Source organism: Bombus affinis, chromosome 2 (genome assembly GCF_024516045.1).
Source record: "Bombus affinis isolate iyBomAffi1 chromosome 2, iyBomAffi1.2, whole genome shotgun sequence".
NCBI lineage: Eukaryota > Metazoa > Arthropoda > Insecta > Hymenoptera > Apidae > Bombus > Bombus affinis.
In genome coordinates, this window is record NC_066345.1 from 6583133 (window position 1) to 6602650 (window position 19518).

At 33.3% G+C, this 19518-nt stretch overlaps 2 protein-coding genes across 3 annotated transcripts in view; one reads left to right on the forward strand and one right to left on the reverse strand.

Annotated features, from left to right (window-relative positions):
* LOC126928219 (UBA-like domain-containing protein 2) overlaps window positions 1-7431 on the forward strand; it is an 83042-nt gene extending 75611 nt beyond the window's left edge. Inside the window, exons 4-5 of one of the 2 annotated variants that reach the window (XM_050744052.1) lie at window positions 2054-2175; window positions 4820-5030. In XM_050744052.1, coding sequence (XP_050600009.1) covers window positions 2054-2133 — 80 coding nt within the window. In that variant the 3' untranslated portion in view covers window positions 2134-2175; window positions 4820-5030. Of the gene's footprint in view, window positions 1-2053; window positions 2176-4819 lie in introns of both variants that reach the window. The other variant, XM_050744045.1, reaches the window with a different exon arrangement.
* On the reverse strand, window positions 7173-15292 carry LOC126928210 (1-phosphatidylinositol 3-phosphate 5-kinase). Its single transcript, XM_050744039.1, has 14 exons — window positions 15036-15292; window positions 14654-14868; window positions 14378-14567; window positions 14068-14305; window positions 13766-13972; window positions 13479-13693; window positions 13071-13413; window positions 12647-13007; window positions 12306-12576; window positions 9516-12219; window positions 8869-9419; window positions 8381-8713; window positions 8135-8296; window positions 7173-8063 (listed from the first exon to the last, which is right to left on the reverse strand). The coding sequence occupies exons 1-14, from the start codon at window positions 15148-15150 to the stop codon at window positions 7867-7869; spliced, it is 6102 nt and encodes a 2033-aa protein (XP_050599996.1). The 5' UTR covers window positions 15151-15292; the 3' UTR covers window positions 7173-7866.
* Between the last annotated feature and the right edge of the window lie 4226 nt (window positions 15293-19518).

Below are 19518 nucleotides of genomic sequence, written 5' to 3' on the forward strand. Positions count from 1 at the left end.
TGTAAATTCGCTTTCTTTCGGCTTCTACCACCAATTCTGTAACAGCCTGTATATTTATTTTATATACAAGATATCTCAGCTAAATGAGATCGTCTATATATTTACGACTATTTATAACGGTGGAAAGAATTTTTTCTCTAGTTTACTTCTTTAGGAGATTTCAATATATATATATATATATATGTGTGTATATATATTTTTTCTTTTTTTGTTTACTTTCTTATATACATTCTATATATTTTTTACACCAGTTGACATGATTTTTCATTGTCTGTACAAAAGTATCGCAAAAAGTATGCCGGGAAATACACAGTTTAGAAGATATTTCGATTTTAATTCCGTTAAAATGTAGTGTATGAAAGATCAGGAAAACATAAACAGAAGAGTGTTCGCGTCTTTCCTCGTCTTTCATACTCCGAGCTTTAGAAAATTCGTTACGATATCTTTCGAAGTAAGCATTTTCAGACACGAGAACCTTTAATACTTTTGTATAGAGAATAAAAAATCACATCCGCCGCTGTAAAAAAAATATATAGAGATGTATATAAAAATATACCGCTACGCTTGAGATCTCGTGGAGAAATGACCTCGAGAAAAAATTATTTTAACCCATTACACGTGCTCCTTGAAACAGTTTAACTTGGTTTTATTTATTTTATTTTCTGTTAATCTAACTTAGCCCGAGAAGCTTTTTCATACAATCGTAAATAAGACAGATATCTAGGTGATTCCATTTAACTGAGACAACCTGTATTATTTATTTTTGTTTCTTTTTTACGATGTATTTATACCTAATAAATGACTTTTTAATGTCGAAAAATTGTTTAGATATTTGTAATTTCCCGTTGTATGCGTCTTTTTAGTGATTTAATATTTCGTATAGTGATCTTTAGAAGTAAAATGACGTTATTAAATAGAATGCGGGTTTTTATGCAAATTCATAGTTTTATCAAACTGATTAAAAAAATGAAACCTAAACAGAAATTTGTCTCACCTACTAAATATTGCAACGTGTGCTTTGCTTTGTATATCTGATGCATTTTTTCATATTACGCGCATTCTGTAAATTTTTCTTTAATAAGCTATTAAGATACAGTTGTGTGCAGAAATTTTCAGTCAACTTTAAACTTTTCACTTCACATCCCAAAAGTGATGTCGTACGAAATTTTAACTGATATTACGTAACAATATGTTGCGTAACAATGTTTATTTGTCATGTTGCTTCCTTGTATTTCCCATGCCCCTCTATCCAACTATTGTTAGTTATAATTCGTTTTGATATTAATTTTACAATCAGAAGAATATGCAACTATAATAATGAGATAGACCTCTAATTTTAGCTGTCTGTTTATATTGCAAAAGCGTGCAACATTTTAAACGATTCCTCCGCAAACACAACACGAAAATGCATTGCCATTTTTCTCTGAATCACGTTTTATGTTCGCTATGTTATTTTCCTTCCGGCGCGAGAATAGTTTTCAACTGCATTGCGCATACTAATCAATTTATATGGATGGAAGGGTGCATTCCTATACTTTGTAAGTCTTGGACGTTATTTCGTAACTGCGCTCTTATGATCCTTCGTGTCTAGCTTAAAATTGCATAAATTATCACGCGATTACGATTTCCAAGAATTTTATTATCTATCGGCCTTTTTTAGCTCTCTGTTCATGCAGAGAAATTTTTATACGATTAAGATAAAAAACAATACGTTTTATTTAGTTGATGTTGCATTAACGCAACATTTCATTTGTCATTTTTTTCAACCAATTTATATCGTTGAATTTTATTTCTTTCAAACGCTAAACAACATACACTTCGCTTATCTTCCAGCCAATCTACATTAGAGGAATCTTATTTTTTTAATTCCGCTTTACTGTTGCGAAAAAGGAATTCCAAATATTCCTCTCTTCCGATATCTTTCTCGTCGCTGTTTCTTTTCCTGTCCAGATTTTTTCATTCCGTTGACTCGTTCTTAAAGATTCATTCTGTGAAATTCGGAGCTACTCGAACATTTACAGCAGCGTAATAAATTATTTTTCCTTTTTTCCAGATCACAGAAATTCTCTTCGCGTATTATCTGATTTATGTAGCGAGCTTCCACGCAAAGTATTTTACGCTGCGTTTACGTAACTTTTATGCGTTATTTCGTTACTCGATCTTTAACGAGTTAAGGTAACATCTAAATATCTGTATATTAATTAGAAAATATTAAAATGTATATCAATGTATATGTTATATCTAATAATGCAACGTACAAAAATATATAATTAATATGATCCAAAGCATCTACAAACTTTCGAAAAGACGTTAACGTTGACACTGCTAATTCTGATTTAGCATGCTATTATGTAACAAGTTTAATACGCTTATGAAATGTGGCGATTTTCTACGAAGACAATTTATGTCCTACGGAATCTTAGATGGTATTAAACGTAAGCACTTGAAACTTGTCAATGTTATGCAATTCTAAGAAGCATTTTATTCTGTTCTGTAAGAAATATATACCGTGGTGAGAGATAAAAGTATTCGTACAGTCGATTTATTGCAGAAATAGAAAAAGATGTTATTGACTTTATGGGAGCAATCGATGTGCACGTTATATTTTACACCAATGTTTCATATACGTTGCGGTCTACTTCTTCGTGAAAGAACATGTTATTGTATCTTACGTATCTACGGTCATTTGCAGTAATAAATATGCAGGAGCAAAAGTTAATCCATAAACGCCACGTAACATCGAGAAACGTCTTCGTTAAATTACGCTTTTATAAATTGAAATTAGAAACACAAATGGCGTGACTCACCGGGGGGTCACACCTTTTTCTTTACCATCAGGCGGCGTGATCCACCGGTGGCCCACGCCGTCAGATAGAAGCGCAGATTGTGGCACAGCGGTGGCTCACGCCAGGTTCAACGTGTTAATTACAACACAGATATCAATTGATAGCATCGTATCTTGCCCCGACAAAATGTTACAATCGCGTGTGAATTTTATCTCATTATCTTTTTTTATTTTTGTATATTTTTTTATTTATTATTTCTTTGCATTTTTCTATTTATCGCTTTCTTGTATATTTATCCTCCGTCATCTTTTCATTTAAATTGTACGAATACCTTCCCTGCTCGCTGTACGTTTACTACAGCACATATTACAATTTACATAAAGTAATTTATTATAAAGTAATTGAGAAATTTGCAAATCTCTAACATAATCTGAATAACATAAATTACACTTATTTATTTCAGTCACGGAGATCGCATGCTTTTCGTGCTTCATCCTTTTCGTAAAAACAAAGTATTATCATTTTCCATGACTCGATTATTTATTTCGAAGATAATTTATTTAAGGGCTCGTAAAAATTATTCCATGCGCTATTAATTAAGAGCAGCAATTTATCAGGATGCGATAAATTATTGTCTGTTTGAAAACAATTGATTCGCGGAACTTCGCTGACTGAGGTTTTTTTTTACTCCAAGTCCATCAAATCCACAAATATCTTTATCGCCTTTCTTTAATCCATTAAGGGCCAAGTAGTAAAATAACGAAAAAAAGTTGCGGAAACGCGTAACGTTATCGCAAGGTATAAAGAACGTAACTTACGTATTGTTTCAACTTCGTAAAAGAAAAAGAAAAAAACGGATACTTCACAGAAGTCCGCTATGCAAATTAGAAATATTAAAGAAATTTTTATTATTTTCCTCTAAATATTTCAATCTCTTCGAATTTCATATCATCGAGAAGCTTGGCTAGAGAAAGAGACAATAACGAAAAAATCTGAAGCAAATTGTTGGAATTTACGTCATAGAATAAATAAAGAGATGAAATCTTTGAACAGGTGCTTATAGGAATCGGAAGATTACAAAAAATGTAATAGACTTTAATCGTGTAAATTGATCAAAAAAGAATGACAGATGATATATTGGATAGACGCAACGGTGGTTCTTAATTGGCGAATGTTCTTTGAATATTTTCATTGCGCGTTCCAGACAGCGTTTAATGAGTCAAACTCTCCGTTATTTTTAACGCGAGACATTCTCATAAACAGTGAAGAAAAATTAGCGAGCTCCTAGAACAGCGATTTCCTAGGCATTCTATACCTTTTCTCGAAAGAATCGCAGTGAGAAATACTCACGACATGTTACAAAAGAAAATACAGCGAAATGTGCTATAGCTAGAATGGACTAATTAGTTCTAGAATCTTGTTCGTTGTAGTAGTGCCATTTCGCTTTAGCATACGTAAAAATACATGTACATGTATATTGCACGTGTATATATACCGGTCCCTGGAAGTATTTAAACACTTATCACAGAAAACATATATGTCTATTGCATGTGCTACGCAAAATAGCACATTCTTTTATATGCAAGTGCATATCTTTTTTTTTATTTCATAGCATTAACTCATAATTTCATTAGCACTGTAATGAGACACGACTATCGTGATTACCATATTGATAGCATTTGAATCCAATCTGAAGATGCACAGTAGCTCATGAAAGTATTTAATTACTCACTACACAAAAATTGTATGTGTACACATAATTGAATGTATTATATACATAAAATTTTGTTAGTACCGTTATGAGACACGATTATCATGATTATTGTATTGATAAAATTTGAAACCGATCTAGAAATGTACAGTGGCTCGTGAAAGTATTTAATTACTCACCATAAAAAAATTTTATGTATATACATATGTGTTTATATATATATATATATATATATATATATATATATATACATGTATACGTTATATAGAGAAATTTGAGTTAAATTGGAAGTGTAAATGGTAAATTGGTTCTTCGATTGCAGGAATGTCGCCGAGCCAAAATGGATTGCATCAGAACTCGATGCAGATGGGGATGGCGGCGCAACACCACGGAGGACGGTGTAGCGTGACCGGGAACACGCAACAGCAAACGCAAAGTCAACAATTGGGCCTAGGCGAGCCGCAGAGATAAAAGAGACTTGCGATTCGGCGGCCCGTGCGCAAGATCCCGAGGTCGCACGATGTGCACGTAAACGGTGTTTAAAAACAGGAGGCAATGGTTTATAAAAGATCGACTGACTCGCCAGTGTTACACGCTGCGTAACCTCGAAAGCGATTTATTAGCTGAGATTCACGCGCTCGTATCTCCTCATCCCTAGAAGAAGGACGCATGATTTTTCTGCAAAGAAAACAAACAAAAAATCTCATGCGCAAAGAAAGAAAAACGCAGATTAATCATTTAGGACGTGCACGTCTCTAGAAGAAAACAAGATCTCCCTCTGTCTCTAATAGAAAGGAATCCTCATCTCTATCCTCATTGAATTGCACGATATACGTACGTGGATCTCTAGAGTAGCCGATACGACCCTCGTTTATTCTTGTTATTCTTTGATATATACATATATATATATATACATATATATGGTGTACATCGAAACACAACACGTCGATCACGATCGAGCCTCTTCAGGACCTCTCGAAAAGAAACAAAAAAAAGCTCTTCTCTTCTTCCGTCGGATTATTCTGGTGATACGAGTAAGAGAGGGGGGAAGGGGGAAGAAAGAAGGGAAAAAGAAAACACGGAGAAGAAGGAAGAACACGAGAACGGAAGTTGCAAAGACTATTTTTTATTTTTTTCTTTCTCATTTCCTTTCCAAACGTGCTGCTGGGACGGTAGTTCCTATGGTTATGAAAGACAGCGATACTCTCCTTAGCGTTTATGAAATTAGTATGCGTCCAGAATGCCGCTTGATGTAAATGAATAGCGAGAAGCCTCCTCCACCGTCCCGAGTATCTTCCTTGTTGTTTCTCGATCTACAGACTCGCGGCTAGATAGGAAACATTTGCGGTTCGTGGGCCGCGGAAGTCAATGAGAAATCGAATACCACTTCCACACCATAGTACAAAAAATTGCCGGCACTGGATAGCGCTTAGCGATGAATGTTAGTTTATGTTTATTTTATTTCCTTTTCTTTCTCCTTTTTTTCTCTTTCTTTGGTAGTCGAACAAGATACATCGTGAATGTAATTCGATTCCGATTGACTATGAGTTGAGAAAAGGTTATTGTACTCGTATTTCTTGTCGTCCGTTTTGTTTTTGACGACGATCGAATTTAATACAAAGACTTTTATGTAAAATCCGATCATAGTCGACATTGTTTTATAATGATAGTAATAATATAAAATGACTAACGAAAGGTTGAAAAAGAAAAAAAAAAGAATTGTTCATGCTCAACGCGACAAGAGCAATGGATAGAAACACGAGGCTAATATTATAATGAATGCGAAATTACGACGAATTATTATGTAAAAAATTGTAAAAAGGAATTTACTGATTATGTAATGTCCACTAAGTATTTATGTAAAGTTACTCGAAGAATTATATATGTATACATTTCTTAAAACGTCGTTTACACGAGAATATCACTTGCTCAGATAGTATATCCAGTGTAGGTCATTTTTGTTCTACGAGGAAAAAGGCAGTGGAGCCATATTAGCTGAGCTGTTTCATCGTCAATTGAATTTATAAATAGGAATACAAATAGGACTTTCGTACTACTTCACATGTTTAATGATTTGATCCTAGAGTTCGTGTTATTCGCAGAAATTCTTGTACAACAGCTTATTGTAATTTACCTAACCAGTATATAATAAAACTGTTTTCCATTTCAATCAATCATTCTTACATAGGTATCGGTAATCGATGACGTATATCTAAAGTTTAGTTTCGCTCCGAACAATCTTTTTCTCACAATAGTTTACTTAAACGCGCAATGCATCTACTATCGTAGATTCGTATTTAGTTTCAAACAAATGAAAGACATTTTATTATCCCTCTCTGAATAAATATATAGAATATTGAAATACATCAGCCAGATTTCTTACTTACAGTAATTAATGAAGTCATAGTCTCGAAAGATACAAGGGACATTATGATCAGTATAATCTAATTTTTAAAGATGGAATAGTTCAAATATTCGAGTTTCGCTGCAGCTTCATCATTATGCATTCATTTATGTAAATATGGTAGAAATGATGTTATACGAAAATTGAGTATGAGATGTTTTTCTGTAAGGTATACGCTTTAATGTCTTTTTTTTGTGTTTGTAACGTATAGATCAGTGTCGTATAATGTATTATAGTTTATACGTTATTATATTTTTCTTCTGTGACCTGATCATAAAATATAGCCGGTATATTAAAATTGTGTATTGGTATGACAAGATATTTTTTTTTTTTTAATTTTGTTCATTTTAAATACATAGAAATTTTGAAACACTGATCTAAACTATTATGAAAATACTATTATGTTATGAAACTCTTATTATTACTAAAATTATTATTATTGTTTATTTGATTATCAATAATAATAAATAATGTTTATGTACATAATTTTGAAAATTAATCTAAATAAAACATTAATAATGGTGCTTTCATAGACTTTTATATAATTTTACGTAATTCTCATTCACGCCCTTTGTGCTTCAAACTTGGAAAGACAATTCGCTTGGAAATTTTAATATTAACGTCTTATGTACATGTAATACAATGACCAATATATTAATAAATTCAAATACAAGCGACATAATTTGAATGTTACATCGCTATATAAATTATGAGATTAAAACTGTACAATGAGACTTTTCGTTATAATAATGGTAACATATTTTTATCACTTTTCCATTACAAAATATCGTAATGTCGACTAGTAAAAACAAAATTCTATAAATTATTAACATCCAATTACGTATCTTTATATGCAACACTGTTTGTTACATTTATGTCAGCTGCATAGAAAATATATATACAATATGTTTAGTATACAGTATTTGTGAAAAATTGGAAATCTCACTATATGAAAGTCATATTTATCATGTTTCTACTCCTCTACCTAAACCAGACCACCTGTCCGGTACAGGTAAGAAATATCGGTGCATAGCAGCTATGAAACGAGCTCGATATTCTTCTGGTGATATTATTGTTGGCAATTTTCCCTGGCCACCTAGTATGCCCGTTTTCTTCACCATTGTTTCTAACTTCTTGTCCCAAGTAAACGTTCGTATATAATCTGTAATTATAATAATAGTTCCAAGATATCTTGTATCTAGAAATATTACATTCATAATTCTCTAAACTTACCTATTATACCTAGGACGAGTTCATCTGAATTTGGTTCTAAACCTACTAATAGCGAATAATCCATCACAGAATTATCAGCCAGGAATTTTGTGTCTTGTTCAATAGCTCTATTTAAAACCGCTTTGGAATGTGATCTAATATAGAGCGGCGAATCGCAGCTCACTAGAAATATATCCTATATGTATTTGACTGAGAAATTTTTATACGTATATCTATATAAAATAATATTAGCACAACATCACTTACTATTCAATAAATTTTCATCGAGCAATACAAGTTCTCCTTCGTGACATGTATCATCAGGATTTACAAGGCGATTTCTCACTGATCCCTTCAAATCAAATTTGTCTGTTATCGTTCTCTTGTAAAATAAGTTTTCCATCACTAATACACTAGTTCGAAGTGCTGCATTTGTTGTATTGTTTTTAAAAGATACTCTGTAAACGCCGACTATCTTTCCTAACAATGTCGGCTGCTTAGTCTGTTGACATTTTTCCATATAGGAAAAGTAATTTGGTGCAAAATCAATAAATATTTGCATTTCTAGTCTAGACATCTCTTTTATAATAAACCTATCGTCTGTAACAAATAATGTATCGACCAAGAAAATTAATACATAGGGCAGTTTATTTCGTACTTTTTTACGTAACGTAAACATATATTCATATAATATTATACCTCGAAATACGTATATTACGTATATTCAAAATACGTATATTCATATAATATTATACCTCGACTTTTGCAGAAACTGCTTCCGCTTTTTCCACCTCTTGCAGCCCATTGTACACTTCGACATAAACTTCTTGTAAAACCATCCTCTCCACACGGTAAAACATTTTCTCTAAAAGCAGCAAATTGTGCAGCGAAATATATTCTACAATAGAAATTTGTCGTTGCATCGTTAAATTGAACTTCGATGTAATTTTGCTGTTTTGTTGTTTTCTTGTCCTCATCCGTGTCTGTTGTCGTTGATGGATTTTGTATGCTAGAATCCGTATTTGAAATAGTTTTATCACAGTCTAAGGGACTTGCAGGATTTGGACTATTTCCTCGGAAAAATGACAAAACAGATGGCCGCTTAAATTCTCCAGATTGGTTCACATCAGGAAGATTCTCTTTATTTTCGGGGAATTTACGCTTATTCAAGGGACTGGGATTTAAATCAGGTCCTTTCGTCGTACGCATTAATTCCTGAAGTACATGTTTATAGTCGTGTGAATCTAGTGCATATGCGATTATAGATGAAGGCTCTGATTCATATACCACTATAGGTACGACTGATCTGTAAAACAAATATATTTTAGAATATTAACTAATTATGTATAATTATTTTCTAACATACTAAATATATAGAAATGTTTTAATATAATCAACAAACCCAAGAGGAAGTAAATGATGTTCTAAAGTCCCTAAAGGATTTACTATCGGCTGAGTAACAGGAACAGAAGGTAATAGTTGTGATAGAATAGTCTTTTTCTTTTTCTTTTTATCTGGCATGTCATCAAAAGTAATAGGTAAAACATCAGAATGTGATCTTTGATGCATTTTTGGAGATTCTTGAATAATAACAATGTCTTCAGGATTATTATTTTCTAAGACTTCGTTGTCTGAATTTTCTAAACCTTCCATTCCTTGTAAGTCATTTTGTGCAGCAGCAATGGCATCAACAGCATTATAATCCGCTGACATAGGACTTAAATCTTCTAACTGCGATTCTGATGCAGTATCTTCTGTTATATATCCATCTGTATCAATTATACTATTACTTCCAGTCGTTAACGATCGTTCAGTAAATCGTCTTGGTCTTTCATCCTTCTTTTTAACGGACATTTCCAAGATGTTTGCATTCCAAGTAAATACAACTTCTGATATTATTCGTTTGAGAATTACTATTCCATCTTCAATTCTAAACATTAGAGCTTGAACTTGCTTTTCAGATACTTTTCCTTCAAGTTTTTTGTTCTCCAAAGTGGGGGACGTCAATTTCAATTGAATTTCTTCAATTTTATTTTTGAAATACTGTTGATCCTTAGATAGCTGCTGTTTAACAGCATTTAAAATATCTATATCAGTTTGTAAAGTTGTCAATTTTTCTCGTATACAAGAAAAAACTTCGTCTCCTTTCAATGCTATACTTTTCATCTCTTCTATCACATCTGCATGTTGTTTTGGATCATACATAATATTTATCACCGGAGGTGGAAGTGAAATCTCCCATTGCGATATTTTTGTGTATTTAAACACAGCTAACATATTTTTCTTTGTGAAATATTGATAATGATCATGATGAAGTGAGTGTTGACAAGTATCTGTTCCGCGTCTGGTGTACGCGCTTCCATGAAACCGTAGTTCCAAATACTTTGCAAAAGATAAAGACCAAGTATCATCCGACATTGGAACTACTGGTGAAACGCTTTTACATTTCATACACTTGCTCCACATTAAAATTTGATTTGCATTCTCTTGAGAAAATGGATCGGTGCTCATTTCACTTAAACTAATATATATACATCCACCGTCGTGTGCAAACCGTCGGATATGATGAGCGATTTGTGCTCGACATGCTTGAGCAGGACATTTATATTCAGATGTTAAACAATAACGTTCCAAGAAACGTCCAAGCGCAATATCATTTCTTCCATATAAATCCATATTAACTACCCAAGGATTTACGCAAAATGCTGGTGTATCATTATTACCAGTATGTGAGAAACTACAAAATAACACAGATAAACGTTGATGACTAGCAGGATCTAAACAATCGGGCCACATAGGAGGTTGTTCAGTTACTTCTGATTGTATCGGAATTTGTTTATCCGATAAAACATTATTCGTTGGATATAAGCGACTACCACATGCTCTAAAATTGGCTAATAAAGCTTGTACCTTTCGGCTATCCACATCTGTAGTTAATCTCGCTTGAACGAATGGATGTTGTGGTTTTAATTTTAAATTCACTAATGGGTTTTCAGTTACAGACTGTTCTATAAATACATTACCCGTTTTAATTTCTTTTACTTTATCCATAAATTGTACAGAATAAAAAATTTCTCTCGGGAAAAAACTTCGCAATATGCAATTTCTTCCTGTCTCAGTTTCTAAATAAGGAACAGAAAATTTTAAATAAGGCGATACGCTTAATATAGTGCCTTCTAATGCTTTCTTAAATTTATTTAATAATGGTAAATCGGCAACGCTCAAATGTTGTCCATTTGGACTAGTTTGACTAAAGACATCTTCTTCATCTTCATTTAAGTATTGATGAAGAGGATCACTACGATCGCTAATAGATTCACCATAAATACGTTTTTCTTCTGAGGCAACTTTATCTTTTATTTTTGATTTTTCAATTTCTTCTTTAATATTTTTATTTACTTTCATCGTTTTCTTTCCACCAAATAATTCCACTGTACTATTTGTATCTTGTTTGCCATCTATATCAAGATCGGAACTATTATTTAAATTATCATTGTTTGTTTTACTTGTTAGGCAATTCCCTGCAGCTTTTTCATCAATTACAGAAGATTTTGTTTTGGGCTTAAATAATTTTAAAGTATCATAAGGATCAATATCTTCAGATAATATAGAAGATATTTGTTTAATGGAGTTTGAAGGCAACATATTCTCAGTCTGATATGAAACTATGTCTTTTATTGGTGTACCTTCATTTAATGAAAGTTCTATTTCTAGACATAGTTTATCACTTGATACACTTCCAGAATCTTCTTGAACTTCTGATACCTTTAAAATTTCCTGACTTTCTGTATATTCTTTGCAATGACCCAATAACAAATCATTTTCTTCACTAGCTTTAGCATGTAATATTTTATTGGTTTCTTGAAAGTCTTTGAAATCTTTGCACGTTTCATCCAAAAATGGATTATCTTTAGGCGATGGTGGTCTTGCAAATTCATCCATAAGAAATGACTTTTCGAGACGCCAAGAATAAGCAGCAAAGATCATCATTGAAGTTACATTCTTTACTTTTTTTAATTCTGTTTGAGAACCACCTCGTAACAAGATTGTAGCTCCTAAATGTGGATTTGCACATCCCTCAAAGTACATTAACGTTTTAATACCATCTAAAAAAAAGGAAATAAGATATTAAGGTTTAGTTTACTAAAGAAAAATTTAATAGAGAAAAAAATTGTAATGTTTTATTACTCACTTTTATCATTCGAAAAGTTTCGCAAATAAAATTTTTTACATGTACCAAGCATATACCTTGCACTTATGTGTGCATCAATAGTATTCACGATATTAGCACCTGTACACCGTGCAATCCTTTCAAGAACACTGAGTTTTACATTCAAAACAAGTGTTACTCCACATTCTCTGAGTCTATCTTGTGCTAATCTTGAAACAGAACGATGTACTAGTACAACATCTGGTCCGAGTGCCGTAATCCTAGCAACTGTGTGACCCAAATATTCGTTTTCCTACAAAACAATGTTTTTCTGATATATTTATGATGTGAAAATAATAGTATTATTAAATTTTTCTTCATACTTGTAACATCACAGGTTCTAAACTTAATAATTTTCCTTCTACGCGTTGATACATGAGTCCACACTGAAGTAATAAAATTTTTGGATGAGCTATCATTGCGTTCATTCCTCTGTGTGCAACATTTTTTGTACAAACTACACCAGGCACAATTTCACAATCATCTCTACTTCCGCCAGGACATTTCTTTATTTGTACATATTGTCGAATATCCAAATCATCCACATTATGATTTAAATCTGGTCTAACAAAATCAATAATTTGATGGGCGATGGGGAGTATTACTTCTGACCAACTTTGTGATAAACCTTCTTTATTAAGAAGTTGCTTAATTAGTGAATCTTCATGTTGCTTGTACGCAGATCTATAATTAAGTATATTTAAATATAAATGTTATTATCGTTGTTAATATATATTTGATACTCACGTTAGACATTCATATGCATGTAGTTCTCCAAACACAGTTCGCAAATTTGTTGGTTTATGCCAACCATTCTTTTCTTTAAATTCTTGTACTTGTAGTGTATCATTTAAAAGATCATCAGCAATCTTAAAATTACATTTATGTGATTTTACTGTGACTTCCTTCTGTTCAATTATACCATCACTACTATTTACAGAAATTGTAGTTAAGTCTTCCGATGTAGGTCTTTTTAATGTAACAGTAGATGCTTCCAAGTTTAAATCCAAATAAAAACTTGAACTAGATGATGGTAAACGTCCAGTTGTTTGTTGGACTGAATTCGAAGGTTTTGTTTCACTTTCTGAATCTAAAATTTACATGTGTTAACAATTTTATATGTACAAAATAGTTTATATAAATATTTCATATTACCAGTTGTTGAATCATGTTGTGGGATAGTTTTTACCCATGCTGGTTCTTGAGCATCACAGGTATTTTGAGTCTCAATTAACAAATCCATGCTTTGCATATTCGATAATTTGACTGGCTTAAATATAGTTGCTGTATCACTAAATATATTATCAGCAACTACTGGTTCTATGAAACCAGCTTCCAGCAATGCCTGGCCTATAGCAGTAGCTTGCACTCTATAAAATATTACATTTCAGTAATCATTGTTCTTTCTATTATACTTTCTCTTATATCTGTTTTAGCTTTACCGAGTAGCTGCTTTATTTTGTGCTATCATCCAATTTACTAATTCATTGGCCAGAAAGCAATTATGATAACTTTTTAGTCTAACTCTATGTGTTTGTAAGATAATTGCTTGACTGGATCTAAATAATTCTTCATAAATCATTCTCAAAGAGGCTGAATTCTGTAAGACGATAGAACGTTCCTGTGATGTTAAGTAACTAGTTGTTGGCCTGAAAATCATATTTCACAAATCTTAAATCATATTAAATTATAACATTTAGCTAGATACACTAGAGACATTAGCTAGAGACAACTAAAAATATACCGTCCAATAGCATATTTTTCTTCCATATACCCTACACTTGGTTTCCTATAGATTGAACTTTCATCTTCTACTGATTCATTTGAACATTTCTGTGTGACAGGTGGTGAATTATTTCCATATTTAACTTGCAGGTCTTCTTGCAATGCCTTTAAATCTGCTGATAGATCGCTTCTCATGTCTGATGATTGTAAATAAGATAAAACTACTTTGCAACAATATGTACACACTCTGAGATCACCTATTACAAAAAGATTATTATTATCAAGTGCAAATAAATACAATAAAAAATAACCATTTATCATTTATATACCAGTGCATCCCATAACTTTTCCAGGAATCTGATCAGAGCAACATTTTGAACAGAATATTTGTCCACAAACACGGCAATGATGTCTTCTACGAAAAGTTGTAAATCGTTCACCACATTCATAACACTGCTTGCTTACACTATCTGGCATCCAATAGCTTCTTAATTGAGAATCTTTGTACGAGCGTAAGTTCTATATTAAATTAACAATATTAATATCATTAGTAATTCAAATAATTTATACTGCTTAATATTCTTAAGGCATGTTTCGTTACTTACACTACTTTTCAAAGCTACAATATTACTAATACGTTTTAATACATTTGGTAAACTTCTTCCTTCACGAGTATCTAATGGAAAGTTCATCATACTTGAACTGTCATCTTCAGGTGATTTTTCAGTACTCTCTGACTGTTTCCAAGATTCAGAATCAGATGAGCTTTGTTCTTCATTGGTAGTAGAAGAGATTGTAGAATCATCAACATTTTGTGAACCTAAAAATTAAGCATGTATTATATATATATATATTAATTGTTAATTTAAATATTCATTCTTTAGCTCGTATTTATACATACTAAAATGTAAGCCACAAGTAAATTAAGTTATTCCAAGTTGTAATACTGAAGAAAATATATTGTAATACAATAATTAAACATCTTACCTTTAGTAAAGTTAAAAAATTTGGAAAATAAAGAAGCTACAACAGGTTGGCTTTCTTCAGGACTTAACGGAGCGAACTCCGTAAGTTTAGACGGTGAGTTCATATTTTTGTTCATTTTGTTCAATGCTATCTTCCAATAAACATTTTTAGGATGAACTTTTCACTAGACACTGTCTTCGTACCTACGTCGATTAACGTATACGAATAAAAGATTTTGACAGAAATGTCAGATGTTTGCGTGCCTAAATCATAACACACTTACGCTTGCTACAGATGGCACTGTACACAATGTGCAAAAATTAAAAATATAGCATTACTTCATCTACATATAGGTTTGACATATAACGTATCAACTTTATTAAAATTTGTTCATTATTCGTCATATTTTTGAGAAAATAATTAGAAAAATAGAACGGTAGAAAATTATTTGAATTACCAAGTACTGTAAAAAGCACTATACTTTGGATATTTTATATATTTTTTCATATTATGTGCATTCTGTGCGATTTTACACTTTCAAGTTTCTTATAAATACATAAAAATACGCGGGCTATTTATGATTTAACCTAAAACATAAAATTATTAAAAATTCTTATGAACAAAATATTTAAGTTTGATGTATTTTATTTAAAAATTTGTATAAGTACCATTTTATACAAATTATACTTGATGCATAAATTCAAATTAATTTGTATGTTATTTATTTACATGTATTAAATAATTGATTTTTTTAAGCAATATATAATTTATATAGAAGTAGGTATTATGAAGCTTACTACGTAAAGCTGCTAAGTATATCACATGTGTATTCGATATAACATCATTATCTATCCATTATAGTACGATAACATACTTCTATTATATTGTTAGTATGTAAGTGTATAAAATATACGTTTTTTAAATTGATATATACACTGTCTGAATTGCATTGCAATTTTGTTTATTTTTGCAATTATTCTAATTTTTATGCAAAACTTATAAGAAATTTATACAATATTTTATTATACATACGAAAGGTGCAAATAAAGATACGATAATAAAAAAAAGATAGAGAAATAAAATTTAATATTTAACTTGAAATTAGGGAAACATTAAGTAAATATCTTTGACTGTTTCGCACATAAACTATCATGAATATAATAACATGAGGTGGAGAACGTGTAGGGTGTTATTAAATTACTCGGTACTTTAACTTCATCAGTGTTTATTTCGATGACTAGTGTGCATCGTTTTAAATCGGACTACGTAACGTCGAGCTCACGTGATATCGATACTGATCAGATACTGACTCGATACTCACTCTCGAACTTTTCCTCGTTTTCCTTCATATATGCCGAGGTCCTCCGAAGAGAAAGTTTTCTTCCGAAATGAGGATGGAAAAACTCGTAGACGGTAAAACAATAAATTTTCCTCGCAAGCTCACGCACTTTTTACTAAGTCCCAGAGTTTATTCTTTTCGACGTCGTTTCGGGCTCGGACGTTTCGCAGTCCATGCGGCCAATACATGCGCTTTAACCCTGGAATTTTCTCTACGGCCATGGACCGCTACATCAGTGGTAACGTTTTTTTCTTGTTTTACAATGGTTGTTGCAGATAGATTTTACATGCTAAGCTTATTCTATTGACTTATCTATAACCTGCCTGGAATCTCTCAAGAAAGCGAACTTTCCTATCTGCGTGCGTGATGTAACTATTTCTTTAATTTTCTTCGCTCCGAACTGCCCGCTCATAGATTTTCCTGAGGTTGTTAGTGCTCGATGTCGTCGGGTACTACAAAAGCGAGTTTCCGTTGTCTATGGAAACTGTTGTGTTTTCGTTGTTGATTTCTATTATAAAATTTTTATCTCCGGTATCACCTTATATGGCCCATCGTAAGGTGGTTGTAAGGGATTCCTGACGGCGTCGTTACGCAAGAATATGTATGGTGATGACGCGAGTTCGCGGGAGATGAAAATTTTCTTCGTGCCATATTGTACGATCAGTTGTGGTGTGATTTTTTTGATCTGTTTTTTTACTTGGTTGGCGTATTCTAAGTTCACTTGCTGAGTCGCGGTAAAAAAAAACTCTGCCGGTAATCGTATTCCGGTGCCATAAACCATTTCGAAACGCATCGTCACCAAATTTTGCATAGCGCGTATCCCAGGATGGGAAAGTTCGTGTAGCGAATTAACACTTATATTAGCCAACCGCGCGTGTCACAGCGAGCTATAAGGGAACAATTCCAGGTAAACAATAATTAATAATAACAACAACAAAGAAGAAAACGCGTTGCTAAAGTCAAAAAGGGAGATCTCCCTGTCCGGTTACGCAGCGATGTTCATCACAGAGGGAAGATCTTCCACTCAAGCGGTATTCCTTGATATTCAACAGGCATTCGACAAAGTATGGCATGAAGGGCTTCTTTACAAACTTAAAAAAGTCCTACCACACACTTACTACTCCATCCTAAAGTCCTATCTAACCAAAAGACAATTCATGGTTAAATACGTAGACGCCATTACCACAACTTTCCCAATAGAAGCGGGCATACCCCAAGGTAGTGTCCTCGGACCCCTCCTGTTCTCCATCTACACTGCCGATTTACCAATATCAACAGAAATAACTATAGCAACATTTGCTGACGGCACAGCGCTATTAGCGTCCCACGCCAACCCGATAATTGCCTCATCCACTCTCCAGCGAGGTCTCGACTCAATGGAAAAGTGGTTCCATAAATGGGGCTTCAAAATTAATGAAAAAAATCCACACATGTAACCTTCACGCTGCAAAAACAAACCTGCCCACAGGTCTCCATTAATAATATAACAATTCCTAACAAGGACACAGTCAGATACCTGGACATGACTCTGGACAGGAGATTAACATGGAAACAACATATCGAAGACAAATCTAAACAACTCAAGGACAAACCCAAAAAATTTTATTGGCTCATTGGCCGTCGCTCCAACCTAAGCACGCAGAACAAAATTAAGCTCTGTAAGACCGTAATAAAACCTGTCTGGACCTACGGAATCCAACATCGAAATACTCCAACGCTTCCAATCGAAAACGCTAAGATCCCTAATAAATGCACCCTGGTATGTTACCAACGAAACAATCCACCGCGACCTCAAGATACCTACAGTCAAAGATGAAATACACAAGTCCAGAAGCAGATATAACGCAAGAGTCAACAACCACCACAACCCATTAGTCACCCAACTACTAGACACGACGAACCAGATCCGCAGACTAAAAAGAAAATACCCTTTAGATTAAATCCTTAGATCCTACTAGAACCAACAATATAAAACTATTATAAGCCATGTCATTGTATCGCGCCAAATGAAGTTACTGAAAATTCTCAACGAGAATTGATTATAAATATTTTAATAAATAAAAAAAAAAAAAGAACGTTTGCAAACACTTGGCTAGGTTTGTTAGATTCGGTTTCGACAGATGGGCGTCACGTGTTGTTTTGTGAACTTCACAGGGCACTGGACACACGTCTGCACGCTTCGGCACTCACCAGCAAACTTGAGTTGCTGTCAATGTTGCTACTGCCTGTTCTATGTGTTCAAGGGTTTTCAACGGTATGTTGCAGTTTATTTTGCTTTCAATTATTCCTTTAAAAGTTTACCATTTGGTGGTTTTATTGCATAGTGTTTCTGGTTTGCTATAAAGTATTGGTTTGTTTCTGTATTCAATTATTATGGATGTATGATCGGAGCTAAGCTCGAGGTTGGATGTTATTTTTAGTTTGCTTGTGTTTAGTCCCCTTGTAACTGCAAAGTCCAGTAGATCTGGTTTTTTGTTCAGGTCAGTCGGTCAGTATGTCAGCGTTCCTGTGGATAATATAATATATTGAGGTTATTATTTCTAATGTATTTTTCCAGAGTTCTGCCTCGAGGTGTAGTGTTTCTTGATCCCCATAGCGTGTGCTTTGAGTTGTAGTCTCCCGCTGCGATGTACTTGTCCCTTAGGTCCTGGAAGTATTCTTCCCACATTTGTGATGTTATTTTGTGTCGTGGAGGCACATATACTGCTGACAACTGGAAGTAGTTGCTGCTAGTTTGAACTGTAACGGTGGTTGCTTGTAAATATTTCTTATTAACTTGGCTGTGTAGATAATGTTTGATATCGTTTCTGACTATCACTGCTGTCCCTCCGTGCGCTTTTCCTGAGGGGTGTTTGGTATCATATATGGTGTAGTATGGTATTTTCATGTAGCTTTTTGTAGTGAAGTGTGTTTCTGAGACAAGTAGTATGTCTATATTGTTATTGTATATGAATGTTTTAATTTCAAGGGCCCGTTGTTATAGGCCGTTTGAGTTCCAGGCTGCTATTTTCAACGTGTCCGTTTTTATCTTTTGCTTAGCACGTTTGTAAGCAGTTGTAGCATGACTGTGATTTGTTGCGTTTGCTGTCTGAGAACTGCGTTTTGTTCGCCTATCATTCTGGTTAGCATTTCGGTGTTCTTAATGGATTGTTTGAGAAGTTCCTT